Source organism: Prinia subflava, chromosome 2 (genome assembly GCF_021018805.1).
Source record: "Prinia subflava isolate CZ2003 ecotype Zambia chromosome 2, Cam_Psub_1.2, whole genome shotgun sequence".
NCBI lineage: Eukaryota > Metazoa > Chordata > Aves > Passeriformes > Cisticolidae > Prinia > Prinia subflava.
The window spans coordinates 24356172-24377195 of NC_086248.1; the positions used below are offsets into that span (position 1 = coordinate 24356172).

Sequence of the window (21024 nt, forward strand, 5' to 3'; positions counted from 1 at the left end):
TTCCTTAAATAGGTCTCTTTTGTGTACCAAGTAACCCTACATTCCCACAACATCAGGAGTGTTTAAATCACTTCTCAATATTCATACCTCAACTAATATAACCTTAGGTATTTTTGTTAACTACAGAGTATCTAATATTTGTTTATGGCGTTTTCAAACTCTACCTTTCTAATTTATGTAAGACAGATGCGGATCCTATTTGTAAATCTGAGTATATTACATAATGTATTTAGACTAAAAGGTTCACTCAAGTTCCCTGTGGAATAGGAAAGAAATTTTTTCTTTGTTTTAAAAGGAGCTAAAGCAAAGCAAGTAGGTTTGTAGAAACAGGAGGAGGTATTCCAGGTGTAGGTATGCTGTGTTGAACTTAGAAGGTCATACAGAAGGCTGTATATCGATAAAAAGCAATTGGGTAGCCTAAGGTACTGTCTAGAGCTAAGGAATCTATGCACAGTGTTAACGAATGAAAATCTGCCTCTCTATTATGCTTGTGTTGGAGTAGAGTCACATCATAATACTTCCTCCATTTCTATGGAGGTGCAGACCCTGCACTGAAATGCTCAACTGAGCTAGCTGTGCCATGTCACAGTAGATATGGCACTTTTATCAGACTCATTAAATTATTCAGATATGAAATTAACAGATTGCCTGAAAAAGAGGGGATTTTATCAGTCAGGGAGGGACAAGTACAGACCTATCCCTTCTCTTTCAGAGATTGTACACTTGGCAAAGCATGAAAATATTTCAAGAAGTAATGATCAGAAGCCAGGAAACCTATCATGCTGTTTAACTAGCACTCTGGGTTCTCATGAGCTCCCTTCTGCCAGCTGAGCCCATTTCAGAATAGCTGAGGGGTAGCTGATGTACTGAGATCCCAAGCTGGATGTTTGAGACAACCTCAGTGCAGTGAATGCATGCTAAACTCAAGCTACAGTGAGGTCTCACAACCTTCAAATCCAATGAAACCTCACATTTATCTGCTCAGCTCTCTTAGGGATTTTCCCACTGGTGTTGGGAAACCCACAGGGTTCCCGTTTTAGCCTAACTTTCAAAGCAGCACAGAAATGAGACAGCCTCATTAGCCACTGGCTCCTTTTTAATGGCTCCTTTAACCCTGCGCTTCCTCCCACTGCAGCCCTCCACAGCGCTTAATTTACAAATATCTTGAATATATCTGGAATCTAATGGAGAAAAGTCTAAAGGGGAGTGCTTGTGCAAGAGAGGGTGAGAAAGAAACCGAGGAGGAGTCAGAAGAGGGATGGGCAAGCTGGAAGTGGGGTTAAGGGGAGAGATGAGGAGCTGGGGACGAGCTGAAGGGGGGGGAGGAAGAGGGGGGGAGGCATGCAGAGATGCGGGGGGGCGGTGCGTGTGCATGGGTTGGGGAACAAAAATCGAGATCGTCTGAAACGGACGTGACTTTTCCAGCGGGGGCGGGCGCACTCTGGCACCTGAGGCACGCAGACCTAGCCCGACCAGCCTTTTCCGCGACGGTGCAGGGGGTGCAGCCTCCGCGGGGAGCGCTGCGCCCCTTGCCCGGCCGGGGAAAAGGCTCGTCAGGGCGGGTTGGGGACCGACGCGGATCCCCAGCCTGTTCCCGCATTGGTTCCCGTAAGTTCCCGCGTCATTTTTCTCCCCACACCCCGCTTTTCGCACTGGCAACCACAAGCCTCGATGGACGGGCGGGAGAAAGCTCGGATGCTCTGAGAGGGTCTGGGTTTGGGTTTGTTGGTTGTTGTTTTTTTCTCCCAGCCTCCGGAACAACCACTAGGAATGTCCGGGATTCAACCAGAGGATGGTTCCCCTCCGTACAGGAATTGGACGAGTGGGTCGGAACTAAATGAAACGCGTGAGGCTCTTTTAACTCCTTCCTCCGACTACGATGATGAGGAGTTCCTGCGATATCTCTGGAAGGAGTATTTGCATCCCAAGGAATATGAATGGGCGCTAATCGCTGGCTACATCGTCGTCTTCATTGTGGCGCTCATCGGGAACGTCTTGGGTGAGTCGGGCTCCCCAAAACTTCCCCTTCTCCCTTCCCGAGATGGGTTTTGCACGGAGGGTGGCTGGAAGCCGGGTTGGGTTTGGCACACCCCAGTGGAAGGGAGGCAGCCCCCGGCGGAGGGGGAAAGTTCAGGCTGCGGGCAGGGGCCGTAAGAGCCGCTCTCCCTGCGCGGGCGAGGGGCTGCGCAGCGGCCGCTGCCTCCGGGGCCGGGCCCGGGAGCGGGCGCGGAGCGCACCGGGGCGGCAAGGCGGCGGACGGCGCTGCTGCCTCCGGCTCCCGCCCCTGTCCCCCGCCCCGGTGCTGAACCTCCCGAAACGGGGCGGCTCCGCCCCTCAGCCCGCTCGGGAGGAGGCAGCCCCGGCCCGGCGCAGGGGATATCGAGCTCGGGGAGGTTCTCCAGGACACAGACGGGGAGCTGGGACTGGGGCGGAGCCCGGCCCGTGTCAGGAGCCGGCCGTGTGCCTCGGGGGCGGCGGGCGCGGAACGCGCGGCTCCTTCCCGGCGGCGCAGCGCCCGCTCCGTCCCCCGCGGCTGGAGCGGAGCGGGGACGGGGCGGGGGCGAGGCGGCCCCTCCCGAGCGCTCATTGAGGCAGCGAGGCGGGCGGTGCCTCCCCTGGAGCCCGCCTCCTCCCGCTTCCATTCATCCTTGAAGGAGGCGGCGGGGCCTCGAAGGCAGCGGTAGGGGCGCTGGAGTGTGGCGGAGAGATGAGGATAGTGAAGGGACGGAGGGCACGGGTGGGCTGGGGCGGGAGCGGTGTGTGGGAGCGGCAGGAGGGTCCGGCCGTCAGCAGCCCGCCCGTCAGCAGCCCGCCCGCTGCCCCCCATCGCCCCTGTTCGCTCCCCGAGCCCGCTGCCGCCCACGGCGGGCGCTCTCGCCGGGCTGTCGGAACAGGCGCTGGTGCTGGTGCACGGGAGCGCGACCACGCGTGTGCACACACCCGCCCGGGGCGGCCGTGCCCCTCCCCGGGGTGCCGTGCCCCTCTCCCCGGGGTGCCGTGCCCCTCTCCCCGGGGTGCCGTGCCCCTCTCGCCGGGGTGCCGTGCCCCTCTCCCCGCGGCCGTGCCCCTTCCCGGGCTGCGGGTGGCCGGGGGAGCGGAGGAGGCGCTGCCCCTCAGCGGTCCTGCGTTTGTGAATGGACGCGGCGTGGCCCCGCCAGGAGGAGCGCCTGGGCTAGGACACGGCCATTGGCATTCCCGGTGTCCAGCCCTGTGATTCTGCCGTGAACGGAGCGCTGGGCCCGCCCCGCCATACGGGTCCTTCATTCATGTTTTTCAGAAGGAATTGTGCGTGACAAGGCTGTCACTGCAAACTCTACAGGCTTCCCGAAGTGAAATGCAAATGAGACTGCAGCCGAAGGCAATATTTTTAAAGGCACTTTTTAAAAATTCAACGAACTGATGCTGCTTTTTAATTTAGTTTTTAAAATGTTTTTTAAAGTAATTCTGTAGCCTTGCAATAAGTGCCTGTGTGCACGTTTGCTCAGTCCATTGCTCGGCAGCCAGCTTAATTGACAGTGTAAAAATAACAGCCCTGGAAAAGAGGCTTTATTTTAAACTAGGACAAAAGCTATCCTTCTTCCTGATTTTGAGCAAAGACTATTTTAGGAGAACCAGCTGTGCTTACCTGTTATCCTCCACCGATACTGTAGACAAGCTGTCCTCTCACCTGTAAAGATTCAAGGTCAAATCTTCAGCTGTAGGAGCTTTCACCCTCTTTACCCTTTCCCCCTCTGAACTCAGGAGGAGAAAACTTTTCCTCTCTGTGCACTCACAAATAAAGATGATACCAGTGGGGGTGTGTAGCTGTTCTATCCTTGCATTTGTGTACATTAACTCTTTGCTCGGGATGGAAACTGGCATCTGGCTGTCCTCCACTGTTTCTTTTACTGGATGGAATGCCCAGTAAAACATTCTTGTCCTCTGAAATATCCCTCTCCAAGCTGCAGTACATGGCAGCAAATACCGGTCTTAAAACGGACAGAGAAGAACCTGAAAATATTTCTATCCACTCCTTTAAGTCACAGTAAATCCTAGAGTAGATAATTCAGCTTTACAGCTGGACTCAATGATCTTAAAGGTCTTTTCCAACCTAAATGGTCCTGTGATCCTCCTTAAGCTATTTGCTCCATATTGCTGGTTTTTTTTATGGGTGAACTGTTTGTGGTGTCTGCAGGTGCTTGGTAGCTGAATACTGTCTCATCTTTATTCAAGAAAGCTCACACTGCACTGATTGCAGGCTCCTGTGATTCTGAGGAGAGAAATGGATGTGATCTAATGCTCTTTGCAAAGGCATTTTTGAGGAACTTTTATTACCAGTGAAATCTGATGTAGATCAGATTGTGTATGTGTTGATATCTCTGAGAAATTGATTTCTGCTGCTTGAAAAATCCATATTCAATGTTAATCTGGGATTTAGTCACGGACCTTCTCTAAGAACAGTAGAAGAGCTTCTAAAGAGAGTGTTAGGGGCTGCTAGCGCTTCATAGTATCATCCTTGATGCTTCATAGTATCATCCTTAATGATACATTGCGTTCCTTTGCTTATGTTTGCCCAGTGTTGCAGAACTCATGGCATGTGGAGTCAATGCCTTGGTTCTATTTTTAACATGTCCTATTCAAACAACACTTAAGCAAACAGGGAAAAACCCTCCCTTTCCATGTGTAGTGCTGAAAATTACATTTCTGCTTTCATTTTGGTTTGTGAACTACATGGGATAAGGATTGTCCGAGAAATTGTATCTGTGCCAGTGGAAGGCACAGCACATCCCTTAGATGTTAGTAATAAATGGGATTGAAGCATTCTGACAGTTAATTAACAACCAAGGGTAGAATCAGAAACTCGAACTTTGAATGACATCTGTTGGGTTCTTGAGTGAGATACACAGCAGGAATTCCACTAATAATAGCATATAACAATGTCTGCGTTGCTATTTAGCTTTCAATTTAATAAGGAAAGTTGTCACAGACTGTCTGAGCTTCTGCACAAACCAACTAAGGTGAAAAACATTAGCAAGTGGCTCTATTTGAATGCAGGTTTCAGTGTTGCACACAAAGTGCTCCAATGTCAATGACTCTCCTGTATGCCTGGATTGGCAGCTCACCAGGTATTTCGGTGTAAGTCAAGGAAAAGAAACCAATTTTAAGATGATTTTATGGCATATGTACATGTACATTCAGGGAATCTGAACTCTAGATGACAATATCAGTATGAAGATTTATTTGTATATCTTCTTCACTTAGTCACTATTTATCACTAGAAGCAGAACAAGTGTGAAGGGTGAGGAATTTCTGTTTTGTAAATAAGACCAAAAATTTTCTTTACTACTGCAGAGCAATGAAACTTTTGAAATTCCTTTGCACATCTAGTGCAAAACATAGGACATCTTAATGTAGAATGTATGTTGACTGTAAAAACCTTTTTCATCCTTATTTGAAAACATGTCATTAAACACATTGTTTGAAAATAGGAAACTAGATTATTAAAGAGGAAAAGGTATTTTTAGGATGTCTGGAGGTCTCTGGTTACTGATGCCTTTCCAGGCTGATCAGTTGCAGTAGTTAATAACTGGAGTAAGACTACAAGGGATTGGAAGGTAATGGACAACTACATATATTTAACTCTGTTTATACATATGAATAATGCAAATGACCCTTGTTGAAGTTATTCATTCATCTGGGTCAGGATTTTACTAAAGAAACGGTTTCTCTCAGGGAACGTGCATTCATCAAAATGAAAATGTACAGCAGAGATCACTTGGTTTGATCAAAGACTGAAGGCAAAACAAGTAACCTTCTGGCATGCCACCAGCTGGGCTGCTGGGCTTCTTGGCAGGCCTTCCCAGAGCTGGCAGGAGCTGAAATCTTTGGCCCATACAGACTGCCAGTGCCCAGCTTGAAAGTCCTCAGCACTGCTGACTTCCAAGGGTAAGAGACCATGCAGTACCTCAGTGAGAAGTCTCAGAAACTTTCTCTACTCAAACAGTTTGGTGATGCTTGTTTTTCATTCCAGCTCAGAATGAGATTGTGAGACTTACCCTTCTCTGGATAGATGTGTTATTTATTATCTGTTTTACAGTAACTGCTGGTTTTTCTGAGATCTGTAAGGACCCAACTATGCTCCTTTCTTCAAAGAGTTCATGGTCTGACTCATAAGGTTCAACAGCCTCCATTTGATTTTTCTAGGGCTGGAGTACAAAAAAATCTGTGTATGGCTGTAATACCAGAGTCCTGCTCAATGCCTATGAATAGGCAACTCTCTCAAATGCTGCTCTGTTATAATGTTAAAGACATCCTGTGAATACTGAGGTCTAGGCATACATGCCTATGTTGCTAGAACTGGATGAGTCATGTATTCTTTTAAATGATCTTCATGAATCCTATTTCATTGCTTTAGATGAGACATATTTCATTTAATTACATTTTAAATTATTACATTTCATTTTTTTTCAGATTACTTGGGGAATCTGACACTGAAAGGACTTTGTTTGTAATATCAGCATGAGAGTCACCTTTATCTGTTGGATGAATAATGACTAGAATGGCTTTGTCATTGTTAAGAAGACAGCACATAGGAAAGGAGACAATATGTATATATTTTTTTCTACCTAAGATAGAGAAAGTATGAGCTCAATTTATATCAGAGTTTGAATAACAACTGAAGTACATTGCTGTTTGCATTATATAAGGATTACTCACCATCCTTCAAAACAAAAAAAATGTTGAAGGATTTGGGATGTTTTTTGGTTTATAAAGCATAGTTTATTTTCTGTGTTGTGTGTCAAGTGAAACCTCCTTTGTTTTCTTGGACATAAGCAGCTGACTTACTGCCTGTCTCACGAGTGGAATGTGCTGGAGAAGAACTGTGCTAGGCTGTTCCCCAGGGGAAGGGGTGCCAGGAGCTGAGGGCAGCAGCAAGACTGGCAGGGCAGTGTAATCACCAACACAGCCCCACAGTGCCTGAGAGCTTGCTAGGTCTGAAGATGTTTACCAGGTTTCAGTCACTTCCCAGCAATCACCAGATGAATCTATAGTGATGAAACAGGTCTGAGGTTAAGCCAGAAAATCAAGGCAGCGGATGAGTTTTACAATCAAATTCAGCGAGGCAAAAGCATACTTGCAACCTGGTCTTTGCTTGAGCTTAGTGTGAGTGCCTGAGCTTAAATGCAGCTCTGGGGCAAAAGGACGACTCCCAGAAGAGTGCTCCAAAGCTCCAAAAGCTCTGTTCCCAGAAGCCTGGCCACAGCTTACATGCTGCCCGGTTCCAGAGCTGGCCTCCAGCATGGACAGCTCCTGGGCAGGGGTCAGAGGCTGCAGAGCCTGGGGATGCACTCAGCTCTGACAAAACTGTGCTCTGTCTCCTGATTCTTAGCACAGTAGCACTGCAAGGATTTTAGCCAATTTGTGGAATATTATATTGACAATGAGGATCCATGATCCAGATTCAGAAGTTGTATAATATGCAAGATATTTGCTGGAACATGTCATTAACATAGTGAATTGTATGTTCTTTGTATATGCTGCAGAAAAGGCACTAAGTCTCACATCTCCATTAGAAACAAACATGGACATGGAAAGGTTTTTCCTAGTGTAACTCATGTTGCAGTGACTGATGGATGCTTTTTGAATCATATTTTTTCAAAGTTGCACAGCATTTCAACTGTGAAAACACACCTTCATTTTAATGTCATGCAGCTTTAAATTGAATCAGCAAAGTGTGAAATCTTTTTATCATAGTGTCATATACAGTATGACATCTAAATTTCTGACTCTTCCATCTGTAAGAGGAAGTGTGGATAAAGATTTTTTTAGGCTTTATTTGTAATGATATTATTATGAAACATCTAGTCAATCAATAGAGCCAGCTCTGCAGAGATGACTGGGTTTGCCTGTTAATACTGGTAATAATTTGGGGTGTGGAGGGTGGATATTTTAAACTAATCATTCTGTCTTAATCAATACAGTTAGATTCAGAAAACTCTGTGATGGCACCTTTCACTTCCTCCAGAGCTGACCAAACCAGGCATTTTGGGCAGTCTGTTTTTATAGCATAGCTGATCTTCTGCTAATAACTCCCATTTCCATTAGATTGTTAATTGCCTAAAATTATGTCATGTGGCTGAGTTAGAAAATGAATCCGGTGCCAATTAGATGGTTGTGCTATTACTCCCTGTTGTGATCCATAGACATAAGCTTCCAGTACTCAGAATGCAGTTCTTGTTTTCTTCTCTAATGCCTTGTTAAGCCGTGCTTAAGATGGGGAAGTGTGCTGGAGCACATGAGTAAACCACAACCCACAACTCCTAAGTCCATTTAAAACCTTTGGTACAACGGAACACGGGGGAGGTAGAAAACCTCAGAAAACGTATTGCTGCAAGCAGAGTAGTTACTTTTATCTGGTTTTTGTTTGGTTTTGTTTTGCTTTATGTAGATTCTCACTGTCTTTTGTGGGTGACAGTTCCCCATTAGTACATTCCATTGAAGGTGATATTTTGCAAAATACTTTGGGATTTCATATGTTCTAGTTCTATGTTGTTCAACTACATTTTTTACAGTTTTGGTATTTTTACTGTGTGATGGAACCTATGCATTTATTTATATGTGAGACATAGGGAGCATGACCTAGCCACCTGCTCCTTTTGTCATGTTTCTAAGAATTTCTTCAAACATGTTTGAACACATTTAATGTTCCCTGTTGATGAAGAGCTATTGCCTCACTGATTGGCCGTGTCATTCCTTTGCTCAGAGTATTGACTGTCTTTTCAGCTATTGCATCACGTATTCAAGGACATTTTTTATCTGCCAGGCATTGTTACCAGACACAGGATTTTTTTTCAGTATTTCCTTTATAATGAACATTGTATAAAACAGTGTATTTTCTTTCTATGACTTTTCAATGTAAGCCTGGTCTTGTGTTGGTCTTCTTTCTTTCAGATAAGACTAGTTATGTAAAAATGAAGTAGTGTGTGAGCTTAGAGCTTAATAGTGGGTAAGAGATGGACAGCCTAAGGATTAGATGTCTCCCTATGCAAAGAAGATATTGCTTTGGTTTAAATCATCTGTTATCATTGCCGGTGTCAAAAACCCCTAATTAAATATCCTCTGCAACTCTAAGTGCTTCTCTTCCCTTAATCGAGATAATCAGTGAAATTACTGATTCATGAGGAGCCTTCCTTAAATAAAATAAGCTTAGTCTTAGGCACCTAATTTTTAGACTTTTAAGTCAAAGCAGAAAAATCCCTAATCAGGAGTGGTTCATAATGAAGGTAGTTTTGATGACAGCATTTTTCCTTCCAGCAGTACATTCAGTGTTTTCACAGGGGCTCTAGCTCTCTAGAATTCCCCTTGGTGGCATATCTGCTTTGCCTTCCTTTCAACCTTCTGTGATTGTGTTGCTTGACACCCCACCCCATCACCAAAAGAGAACAAGAGGAAGAATTCCATATGGAAAACAAATTAATTGTGAGTGGAAAACAAATTAATTGTGAGTAGAAAACAATTTGGGCTGGGTGGGTTAGGAGATAGTTTTGAGTTACAGATTATTTATTCTCTATCACATTTTTTTGTCACTGGTTGTAAAATACTGCGAAAGAGTTTTTTAGAAGCTTTCTGCCTAATGCATTTGGAGATGCTGATTTCCAGGTCTTAGAATCAGAGCATCAGTTCCAAATAACTTCTGGATGACTATATTATGATATTTCAGTCAAACAATTGTGAGACTGAGTTACCAAAGCAAAATAAAATCATTGTCGTTTAGTATGAAAAATGATAATTCTTTGTTTACTTCCATCTGGGATTTATTATTCATCAAACATGAGATAAGAGATAAAGTCATTCCTTTATATATGAAAATGTCAGGTATTGCTGGTTATGGAAATTACATTTCTATTTTGGCCATGAAGTTGCATTGAAAGATAACCCAATGAATAAGAGGTTGACAAGACTTCTGGAGTGTGAGGGAAATGATTTAAGGTTGACATGTATAAAATAAATTGACAGCTGACCCAGGAGTCCACCAGTGGAAGGACTGCAGCACAGTGTTTAATATGCTCAAGACAGCATAAATCTTCCAGGAGGCAAGCAGCTGCTGCACTTTATACCACAAGGAGCCTCTGTATTGTTTTCATGTTCCGCTTGAGATACAATGAGCTGTGCTAATTGATTAAACACCATTACAGCCTCTAATTAAAATGCCTCAGGACACTAAACCACAGGGACTAAATTTGTACCTGAAAAATACCAAGCTCACTATATTGTCATATTAGAGAAGGTTTTTTTCTTTAGAAATATGAGGTGAAGCTTTCTTGATGGATTTCTAACGGCAATCCATCTTAGATTTTTAACTTTGATTTTAACCTTTTATTTTTTGTCCTTGTTGAGACTTTCCTGTGAGACATTTTTGGGGAAGGGGAGATAGTGTTTGGAGGATGGGTGCAGAAACCAGCTTCGTTATCACAGAACTGTCCTGGCTTATGGAGAGCCTCCATAAATTTTTCCAAACGCTTTCAGCCTGGCGGCTCCAGCTGGTTTCCGAGCCTTCACTGACACTGTGTGGAAGAGGTGGGAACAGCAAGTGCTTCGCTTAAAGCTCCGCTGAAGTCTAGAAAAAGCAAAGGGAAGTGCCCTCGGTGAGATGGAGGATTTGGGACACTCTAACAGCCATTAGAAATACAGCTGCTCCTTGTAAACCTGGCCCGCCTGTTTGCACTTGCAGGAATAGCTCCAACTCTGACTGGTTTTGTAAAACAAAAGCAAAAATAGGGAAAATAGTACAATACATTGGACAGGTAATTAGGTTGCATTAGAGCACTAGCAGTAAGAAAAATGCACAGCAGAAGCATGCTTCAGTACTGCTTTTTTAAATTTCTCTCCTTTTTTTTTTTTTTTTTCATTTTTCTAATCCTCTTTTCTTCAGTGTCTATGTTAACACCACTTTCACCACTTTCTCAGTCATATTTATAGCTAGGAACATCAAAGGCTGGATAAAAGCTTTCCATGTAATGTTAAATTGAGGTTTTGTTAAATTATTTTGACTTTTCACAGATTTTTTTAATGGAAGTCCAAAGAGCTTAGTTTGGGCCCCTCTTCTGTGCTCCAGCTAAAAAGGCATCCTGTTAACTCTGTGGTGTCTCCCAGGCTTTTTAGGAAGGCTGCTGCTGGCCTGCTCTCCTATTTTATGATTGTGGAGTACTTTTTGGTGGAATACACTCCCAACTGAGAATCTTTACCACCTTTCTTATCCTTTCTTCTCTTCAGGACAAGTGGTAATTCACAGCTCTCTGCTATTTCTGTTTGAGTAGGCAGATGGCATTTCCACTCCATGGAACTTCCTTTCTGTAGCATGTTATTTCAGTGTTTCTATGTGAGCTGAGTGCCTCTCTGTGAAACTGCCTGAGATGAAAATGTGTAATTAAAGGAGTGCAAGCGGAAAGTATATGAAATTCTTTTGTTCTGACACTTAACTAGCTGCACAATATTCAGTGGCGTAGTCAAACTATTTTTCATGTTTATAAAATAGGTTTTGAACACAGGCTAGAGAATCTTTCTGCTAGAGCACTATCAATGAAGCTGTTGTCCAAGACTACTGAGTAACTTTGGACTGTAATAAACCCAGAAAGAGTGAGTCTGGAAGGAATGTATTGAACTAACCTTATGTCATTTAGGACTTATTTATGACTTTTTATCATTCTGTCCTATTCCAAATATCTTGTCACAGACCCTCACATCTTTTTAGCCTTGCACTGAAAGAAAACATTTCCAAACATTTGTTTGAGATGAAGGTTGAAAAACAGTACTGCAAACAGCAGTGGGCAATGAGGGCAGAGAAAGCTGACTTGATTTTAAAATACTTCCTCCTCAGAGGCTTTTTTTCACAGTCTCTTTTTTTTTTTTTTTAATACACTGGTGGAATAAGTTTCTGGGATATTTAATTATTATGGTATTATGTAAATATTTATGTAAACTTAAAGCTGATTAAGGTGCTCTTGTGCTATGTGTCACAAAAAAATGGGAAATGTTTTATGCTGCAGAGAAGAGGTCAAACGGGGAAATACCCTAGCATAAGCAGAGAAATATAAACTGAGAAATTATCTTGTATTTCTATGCTTGCAAACTACTGGGCTTTCTCACCTTCCAGGTGCCTACCCACATGGAATAAAATTCAGTGGAATCCAGGGGTAGTTTCTACACCTTGGCTTTCCTGAACACTCCTACACCCTGAGCAACAAGAGGCATAGTCTTTTATGTTACTCTGAGGAACAGCAAATACTGAAGTTCATCTAAATTCCCTCTGTGTTAAGCCAGTGTGATCTGGAAGGTTTAGTAGACAGCAGGGAATTAGGAGTCCATGTTTCTCATTCTGTGTCTGATTTACTGTATGGCCTTTAACCACTTCTGTTCTGCACTTCACTTTCTTTGTGTCAGAGTGAAAATGATGGTAATTCTTAGATCTCTGGGGTATCACAAGGTTTCATTTGCTCGTACTGATAGACAGCTTTGAACTCAACATGCAAAATGCTATGAATTGATTTCTGGCTGCCAGTGAGATTGACCTCATATTTGTCAATTTAATGGATTTGTTTTACCAGAAATAATGTTTATGTTCAGGTCTTTTTCACAAGGACTAGCACAGGAATGGGAATAGGCCTGGTCAAAGACCATACATATCTACTTAAACCTTGCACATTTAGGCACAGGTATCCATGGCTGTAAGAGATGTACTTGTCTGAATTGGGTAGAACACAGCACTGTTGAAACCATAATATAAGAAAAAAGTAGCCAAACTCTAAACTTTTAAACAACTTTTTATTTAATTTTTGCCTGTTGATAAAAGAAATAAGAAGTACAGAAAATACCAACTTTTAATACCAACTTTTGCCAAGTAAAAGACAGGACTATACTTTCAATATGAATTGCACCTAAGACAAAAAAACAGCCATAAGTAAATGCCCAAATCTTCAAATTTTTGTAGTTAAATATTAAAATTATCTAAAGTGAAATGGTTTTTGCATTTTTTTCCTCAGCATTGCATTTCCCACTGCAAACAAAATTCCAGAGGGGCAGCAATGTATTACTTCCCAGTTAGTTGCTGCCTCTGCACTATCAGACTGTAATTGTGCTAACCCCATGCACGAGTGGCAGTGATAAAGTTCTGATTATTTAGCTTGTAATTATCATGTAATTCTGTAGAAATAATTACTTTGCTAGGTACTTTGAATCTTTCAAATGGGAAGAAAATGCAATCAATATGTTTCCTTTAAGCCTTTAATTTATAAGCTTTGCCTTTTAGATATCTGAGGCCAAAACTAAGAAAACCTGAAATTCTGTATTCAGGAAGAAAACCATAGAAGAAATGTATACTGTATTCTCTTCAAAATCAGTGCAAGAACAGTGAAGGTCTTTGTAGAGAGGTTTTCATTTGCATTTATGAGAACATGATACATACATAGCAGAAATTAAATTTATATAAGCTACAGAATCCAGAGCTCTCTCTGCAATATGTTAAAATAGATGACAAACATATGTTGAATCCCAACAGATGATGAACCTTAGAAATTAAATAAAAAACAATCTAAAAAACAGTTTTAAATTAACCTTGGAAGCCTATATCTTAAGGAAATAGTAAAATCACTTGGTCTTAGAGAAACTGAAGGTCACCTAGCCTCTCCCTTTGTCTGTGTCCTAGCCTAAGTGTCTAAACGTAGCCCTCAATCTCAGCACCACAATCTCAGCTCTTGCTACTGCACTGGTAAGATCTTGAAAGGGTATTCTGCTAGTTTTGGTCACTGCTGTCTCAGCAGAGAGGTTCAATTCAGTTTGAAAGTGTCCAGAGAACAGCAAAAAGGATGGTTGCAGAAGTTCTAGAAATGACTGTGAGTAAAAGATAAAGAGCTCTGAAGTTCTGAGGAAATATGTAACAAAATTCCTTACATATGTGAAACATTGCTGCAGGAAAAAACTTCCTCATTCCTGCATATGTGCAGAAAAAAAAGTTATATAAATAGCAGCAAAATAAAAGCAGATTAGACAAGAGAAGATTTTTTTTTTTGTTTGGAAGATAATTCAACAGTGCAACACATTTAAGTAATGTGTGGCATCTTCAAATACAACAGATTTTCAAATGTAAACTTGCCAACAGTTGCTTAGTTGTAGTCTTGCTGTAGTTCTGTTGCTCTAAAGACATAAGATTTGTGGAATGAAGTAATATATTTTATTAGATCAACTGATACAACTGGAAAATAGATAGAAGCTTTCAGGCACATCATCCTTCTTAGGATCTAAAGAAGCATCTGATCTCAAGAGCTTATGTGCCTTAAAGTCTGTGTATTTTCTTCCAGCTGTTTTAGCTAGTTTCATGACTATAAGAGAGTCGCTTAACTCTGGCAGATTCGATTTTAGATTTGGGCAACATCTTGAGGACCTTTTCAGCTCAATTTTTTAACATTCTCTGATCTGTTTAATATTATCTAAATTAAGCATTGTGCTATATCCTGACAGATTAGGAGACTTTGAATCTTCATCTAAATGTGCATGATGGATGAATAATTGTTTGCAGGGAAGACCCTTTGATGTGCAATGAATTGTATTCTTGTCTTACAAGAAGAATGGTGATATTTCTGGAAAATTCTGTGCATCAGTTTTTAAAGATCTTTGGATGAATGAATTAAAAAATCTAAATAATTCAAAAGCTTTTGATTGCTCCAGGCCCTCAGGGTTTGACTTCCAAAATTGTTTTAAAAATTACTTTTCTGCTACTTTCTCTGACTTAATTATGGCATTTTTAATTTGGCAGCTTATGAATTTAGTGTAATGATTTTGAAGACTGATTTGCCACATTCCTAAAAGTCTTTCTGTTTGAAAAAAAAGCTACATAAAATATACAAAACAAGCTTTAAAGGCACATCTTATAAAGTGCCTTTATAAATGCATCATCTACTACATGATGCTTTTGATCATCATCAAAAATGTAACATTTAGTACAGCAAAAATTACTTTTAATAATTTAATTCAAATCGTAGTTACCCAGAAAATTGTTACATTCTCTGCAGATGTAATAGATGCATTAAATCCAGCAAAATATTTTATAAAATTATATTTGTACAGTTTACAAGATTCTGTGTTGTAGCAATTTGATTTAAGCATCATGCTATCATAAGAAAACAGATAAACTTTTACAGGTATAGATGTGTATTGCTGTAGACTACAGCCAATGATTTGAAAGAGAAGTGAAGACAGTTGTATGAGTAGTTAGAGAAGATTAACTAGCAGAGAAGTAAGATGCTTTGTATATTGGATTATTTTTCACACTGCAGCCTGTGGAAAGTTATTCTTTGTGTAATAAGAATCTCTCTACATGTACTCTTTTGTTTTCACTCTAAAAGAAAACACATGGTTCTTGCACTGAACTGCATATTCGGATATTCTGTGTTAAACAAACGACACAAACATTTCCTTAATTCCACAAAGTCAAATGTTTTCCTCTTAAAGCATTTCCTAAGTCATTTCCATCCCACTAACTTGTCTCCAAATTCAGTTTGCCTTGCAGTGTGGAAGAATCATCACATGCGGACCGTCACCAACTATTTCATAGTGAATCTTTCTCTGGCTGATATTCTGGTCACAATTACTTGTCTTCCAGCAACTTTAGTTGTGGACATCACAGAAACGTGGTTCTTTGGGCAGACCCTCTGTAAAGTGATTCCCTACCTACAGGTATTATTTTTCTGTTTGTGTACGCAATGCCCATGTTATGAAAACCAGAAATGACAATAGCATCTTCCTAATACTTCTAATCCAATGAAAGTCTGTACCTGATACTGAGTAGGTATCCCAGAGTACATGCTGAGGCCTAAAAGACTGCTCCACTTGGGAATATGATTATGCATACTAAAGACTGGTTTTCAAGTATCTGATTGTTGGACTTCAGCAATACATTTTTGGGACATTTTTCTGATGCTCTTTACATTTTGTGATCTTTTTTATGATTCAGAAGGGATGTAAGGCTATAAAAATATCTGTAAATGCAAATAAAGTCATTAATATTCTCTCTGTGTGTATCTGAACAGCTTTGCAAGTGTCCAGGACAGAGAATCCAACTTCTGAAGGCAATAAGGGATTTTTTTGTGTTTACTGATTTTGTGTCAAAGCATCCAGGTTCACTGGGAGTTGATCAGATTGTCTGCCTTAAGCAATAATTGCTTCTACTCATTTACCCATGGGCTTAACTAGTTTTGAAATCATTTGCATCCAAATGATTGACAAATACCTTTTATAAGAATAGGAGTATGGATGAACTCATTGGGCAAACTAGAATGACAAGTGCTTGGCTTTGTAGTCATTAAAATTCAGAAGAATTAAGCAGTACTCAGAGTGTATGCAGATCATCAGCTCTGTGCCTCCAGCACAATTCATATTTGCAGAAAATACCTCTATGGCCAAAGAGCCACACTGTCAAAAGCAAAGTTCTCCAGCAGCTATAAGCTCTACTTGATAGAATCAAAATCACAACTTTTTTTTTCAAAACTTCCATTCTAATGAAAGAAAATCTGAAAAGTGAGTGATCACCAAGCCACAAATTGAAAGAATATAACTGAAGTGATAGGTTATTTCATTTATTGAATAAAAGGTAAAATGTCTTAGTCAGCCTTAATCTGATTCTTGTCAAAGACTTTTTAATGAGATACTGAATTTCATTGTTCTCATAAAAATACAAAGCAAAACAATGGCTTTGGTATGCTAATATAACATAGAAACCATCAAATAAACTTTTCTATAAAGAAAAAAAGATAAAATTCACTGTCTGATGCTTTTAAAGCTTTTTTTTAGATAAAGTTTTATAAATTTCCAGTTGATTAAATTTTCCATTTCAAAGTTTGATTTTGCAGCACCAGTTTAGTTAGCATCTTAAAGTGTGAATTGTCTTGTGAATTCTAGTAGTCTTTCAGCAGATGAGGATATCTGTTGTAATTCTTTTAATTTAATCTGTTGTAATTGATTTTAAAAGGAGCCTTTCTTTCTGGGAGTCAATTTAACAACTGCAGATAAAGAACTAACTATGTTGAAAATATAAACAATTTTTAAAACTCTGGGGGAAAAGTATGAAAAATAATTTTTGAAACTATGGGAAAAAGCCCTATGTTTACATTTACAAAATATTCCTTTTTCTTTAGACAGTTTCAGTCTCTGTGTCTGTCCTAACACTCAGCTGCATTGCTTTGGATCGATGGTATGCAATTTGTCACCCTTTGATGTTTAAAAGCACAGCCAAGCGAGCAAGGAACAGCATTATAATTATCTGGATTCTGTCCTGCATCATAATGATTCCTCAGGCTATTGTTATGGAGTGCAGCAGTGTGTTCCCAGGATTAGCCAATAAAACCACCTTGTTCACAGTGTGTGATGAGCACTGGGGAGGTGAGTCTGTCATTGACCGTACGAGCTGGGTTTGTACCGCTATAAAGTAATCAAAATATCAGGAGATGTTAATATGAAGTCAAGTTGTATAAACATAAAACAAAATGTTCTTGATTATATAAGGTTTCCCAGAACTATCATTTTTCACTGTGAAATTTCTGTGAATTTCTTTTGTGTTGTTGAGGCTTAAAGTACATTTTAAATGAAGTTTAAATGAATGAGGTTGACTAGTGTCTTGACCACGTTAATGCTTCCCAGAGGGTAGAAAAGTTCCCACTCTTCAATGTTTATGCTTATATAATTTCGTGACTGATGGACATTGCAGGTTACAAAGACTTCAGTATTTAGCCTTAAGAAGTAACTATGCAAGAACTGATTTTCTGTTTACCTGGCATTTTGCTAATTGCTGGCATTTGACGAGTGTGTATAGGGTTATGTTTATGGGAGTTCAATACAAGGTACATGTCATTGCAGAACTTACAGAGATGTCGTCATTATAGGGTAGTGAGTTAACTGAAAAATTGAAATTTTTCATGGACAAAATAATTTAAATAACTTTGTGAAAGTGATCAGTTGCAAATCAGTCTACACAAGAAGTGTAACCCTGCCTTTCCAGATTACCTTTGAATCTAACATGTTCAGTATCTGAATGAAGCTGTAAGAAGCTGTGAGGGTTGCCAGGGAGTAAATACTTTTATTTTGTCTCCGTTCACAGCAAGTGGTGTGAGGCACCCACCCGAATGGTGGGGGCTCGACTCTGGTGGGCCTTGGCAGACCTCCAAGGCTAACAGAGTGCATGAGTTACATGCTGTGGCTCTGACACTGGATATGGTGACCATCAGTAATGCCATTATTCACACACAGGAAAATAAAGCCAAGTTTGCCAAAACATATAACTAAAAGGTGCCTGTTTAATAGCCTTGAGTCCGGCTTAAACACAATCAGATATTCTCCCAGAGCTGTCTCTGTAGAAGAAGATTCCAGTTCTGTGAACAATTATGACAAAATACAACTAAATCACCTGTACTTAATTATCATGATAAATTAGCTTAAACAGCCTGAACTGCTGAGGGCTCTTCCATGTGCTGTTCTGGAAGTTCCTTCCCTGCTAACAGCTTTCACAGACCCACCAGAGGATTGATGAGAAGACACTGGGTATTGCATTCCCTGTTCTTTATCTCCTTCATCCCAGTCAGTCCTTGGGACAAGGCAAGGGGGCAAAGGTGGCCACTAGCTCACTGGTACTCTCTGCTGACAAAGGTGTGCTCTACGTTTGTAGCTGAGAGGAAGCCTCTATTAAGCTGTATTGTACTTAGTGTTTCATTGGAGAGGACAAATCTGCTCTTTACTTCTAGAGTTCTTTCTTCATCTGCAAAGAATTTTTTATCCCCTTCTGCTGCAGGATACTGCAGTAGTTGACTCTTTTCATTCGAAGTACATTTTTGTCCACTCATTTTGGCACAGAACCAATTATTCATGCCTTCATCTCTTCAGGGTTAACTCTGCAGCAAAGATTTTTTAATCTCAGCCTAGGAAATTATGTGGTTAATTAATTAAGAAGTCAAGACAGCATTTTTATAGGGAACATAATCTCAGAATTTCCAGATCTGTATTGGACACTTTTTGATTCCCAATGGGAAAGTCTTGCTTTCGAACTACAGAGTCTGTAGTAGGCTTAAAACTATTTAAAAGAGTGCCTCTTGTTCAGTTGTGCTGAAGAAGTTACAGCCTGAGGTGAAGCACCCACTATACAAAAAAAAAAAAACCCAACAAGAAACAACCAACCCCAACTCCTGTGTGCTTGCAATACTCTCCTCCTATGGAGTGTATTTATCTAAATTTAAATCTACTGTCTTCAGGTTATGATGTGAGCCTTCACTTGGATGTTTGGAGAGATAGAGTGGATTATAATAAAGGCAAGTACTCATGTATAGAACTAATTTTTTTGTGTCTGGCTTCAGAAAGGAAGTGCAAACACTCAAAATTTTTTAAATTATTATTTATATTGAGCATGAAAATAATAATTTTATATTAAACAGTTTTCTGAAATGAAAAGCTTTTCACTCCACTGAAAGATAACAATCCTATTTTTATCTTGCTGCCTTTTTAATGAATAACTTTTCTAATGGCAATGCACCATCATTGCTAGTTATTCTGCTGGTGCATTTCAGATATCCTTAAGAAAAATCTCCATGTTCATGATAATAGCTTATCATAGTAACTTGAAAGAAGAAACTTTATATGCATTAAATTACAAGCAGATTTCTCAAAATCGTGGAAGTGTTTAGCAAGAGTCGAGTTGACCATATTTTATCAATGAGAATAATAATATATATATATATATATATATATGTATATCTCCATCCCTTTTAGATTAGAGAGAATAAAGTATCATTAAAAAATAATTTCGATTCTGTTGAAAGTGTTAAAAGGACCCTGAGTTAGGTCAAAGCACAGAATATTCAGTTTTTCTACTGAAAAATAGGGTTTGAAATCACAAAGGCTCCCAAAAAGAAGAACAAATAAGAGGGTAACCAGGCAGTGGTTTGAAAAGAGTGATAAGCCTTAAAGCTGGAAGAATAAATAAAAAGTTAATATTTTAAAAGAAAATAGCTACTTTTTTGTTGGATTTTGTTTTGCCTTTTTTGACTATGCAAATATAGAGGGTCCAACCAAGAAAGAGTTAATTAGGAGGATATTGAAGGAGAAAGAAATTCATGCTGCTATAAATAACCTATATTTGCAAAGAGAAAATGGAGATGTAGATGTTGCACACACCCAAGAGACCCTGAGAAAGTCCTATAGGAGAGTCAGTTTAGAGAAAGGGATTGTATTTGGGTGTTTATTGTTTTGTTTAGAACTGCATACAATTAATGCTGTCTAAAATTACAGTACATCTGATAAAACCTTTGCTCAGTATCCTGTACACTGTATGTTCTGAGGATGTTAAACTGTGAATGTTAAAGATTTGGACTGCAAAAAGAGGATGCTTAATAACACTTTCCAATGTGTTTTGGAAGTCTGCTGTAATTCTGGGACCCCAGGGCCATTGAAACTTGAGGTGCTGGGGAAGAGTAACTGGAAGCCATGTCCCAGAAGAGGTCAGAGACACCATAGCAGAAGACAACACTGAACCCTACACAGACTTAGGACTAGCTGCTGGAGACCATAAAAGTCTGATGAGTGTCTGGAGGGAAGGTCTGATCAGTACTATGACACTTGGGCTCCTTAATGGGTGAATAAATAGTTGCCACCCTGACTAATAAGATTTGAGCGTGCTGTTGGAAAGCTGCCATGACTGCAAATGGAGCAATAGTTCAGCCTAAAACAGGGCTCAATTATGTTATAATTGCTTCTGGCATTCCTGAATGTAAAATTCATTGCCAATTCTAGGCTGAGGGTTTTTCATCTTGAGTACTGTCTAATAACAATATTTTATTTGGGAATGCAGAAAGATACAACATGTGACCTGTGCAGGCTCACTTAAGAAGCCAGAGTTGGCCACAGTTCTATAACAGACTGTAATTGCTGGGCTGAATTTTATGATAAAATGCCAAAATAAAAGAAATGTATATGAAAATGAGTTCACCATGTGTCCAAGCCAGCTAAGTACAT

The 21024-nt window shown here is 40.4% G+C and overlaps 1 protein-coding gene across 1 annotated transcript in view; it reads left to right on the forward strand.

Moving 5' to 3' along the window:
- Positions 1–1770: 1770 nt before the first annotated feature.
- Positions 1771–21024, forward strand: part of HCRTR2 (hypocretin receptor 2) — a 32061-nt gene continuing 12807 nt past the window's right edge. Inside the window, exons 1-3 of the mRNA XM_063391842.1 lie at positions 1771–1999; positions 15530–15708; positions 17166–17409. Coding sequence (XP_063247912.1) covers positions 1771–1999; positions 15530–15708; positions 17166–17409 — 652 coding nt within the window. The remainder of the gene's footprint in view (positions 2000–15529; positions 15709–17165; positions 17410–21024) is intronic.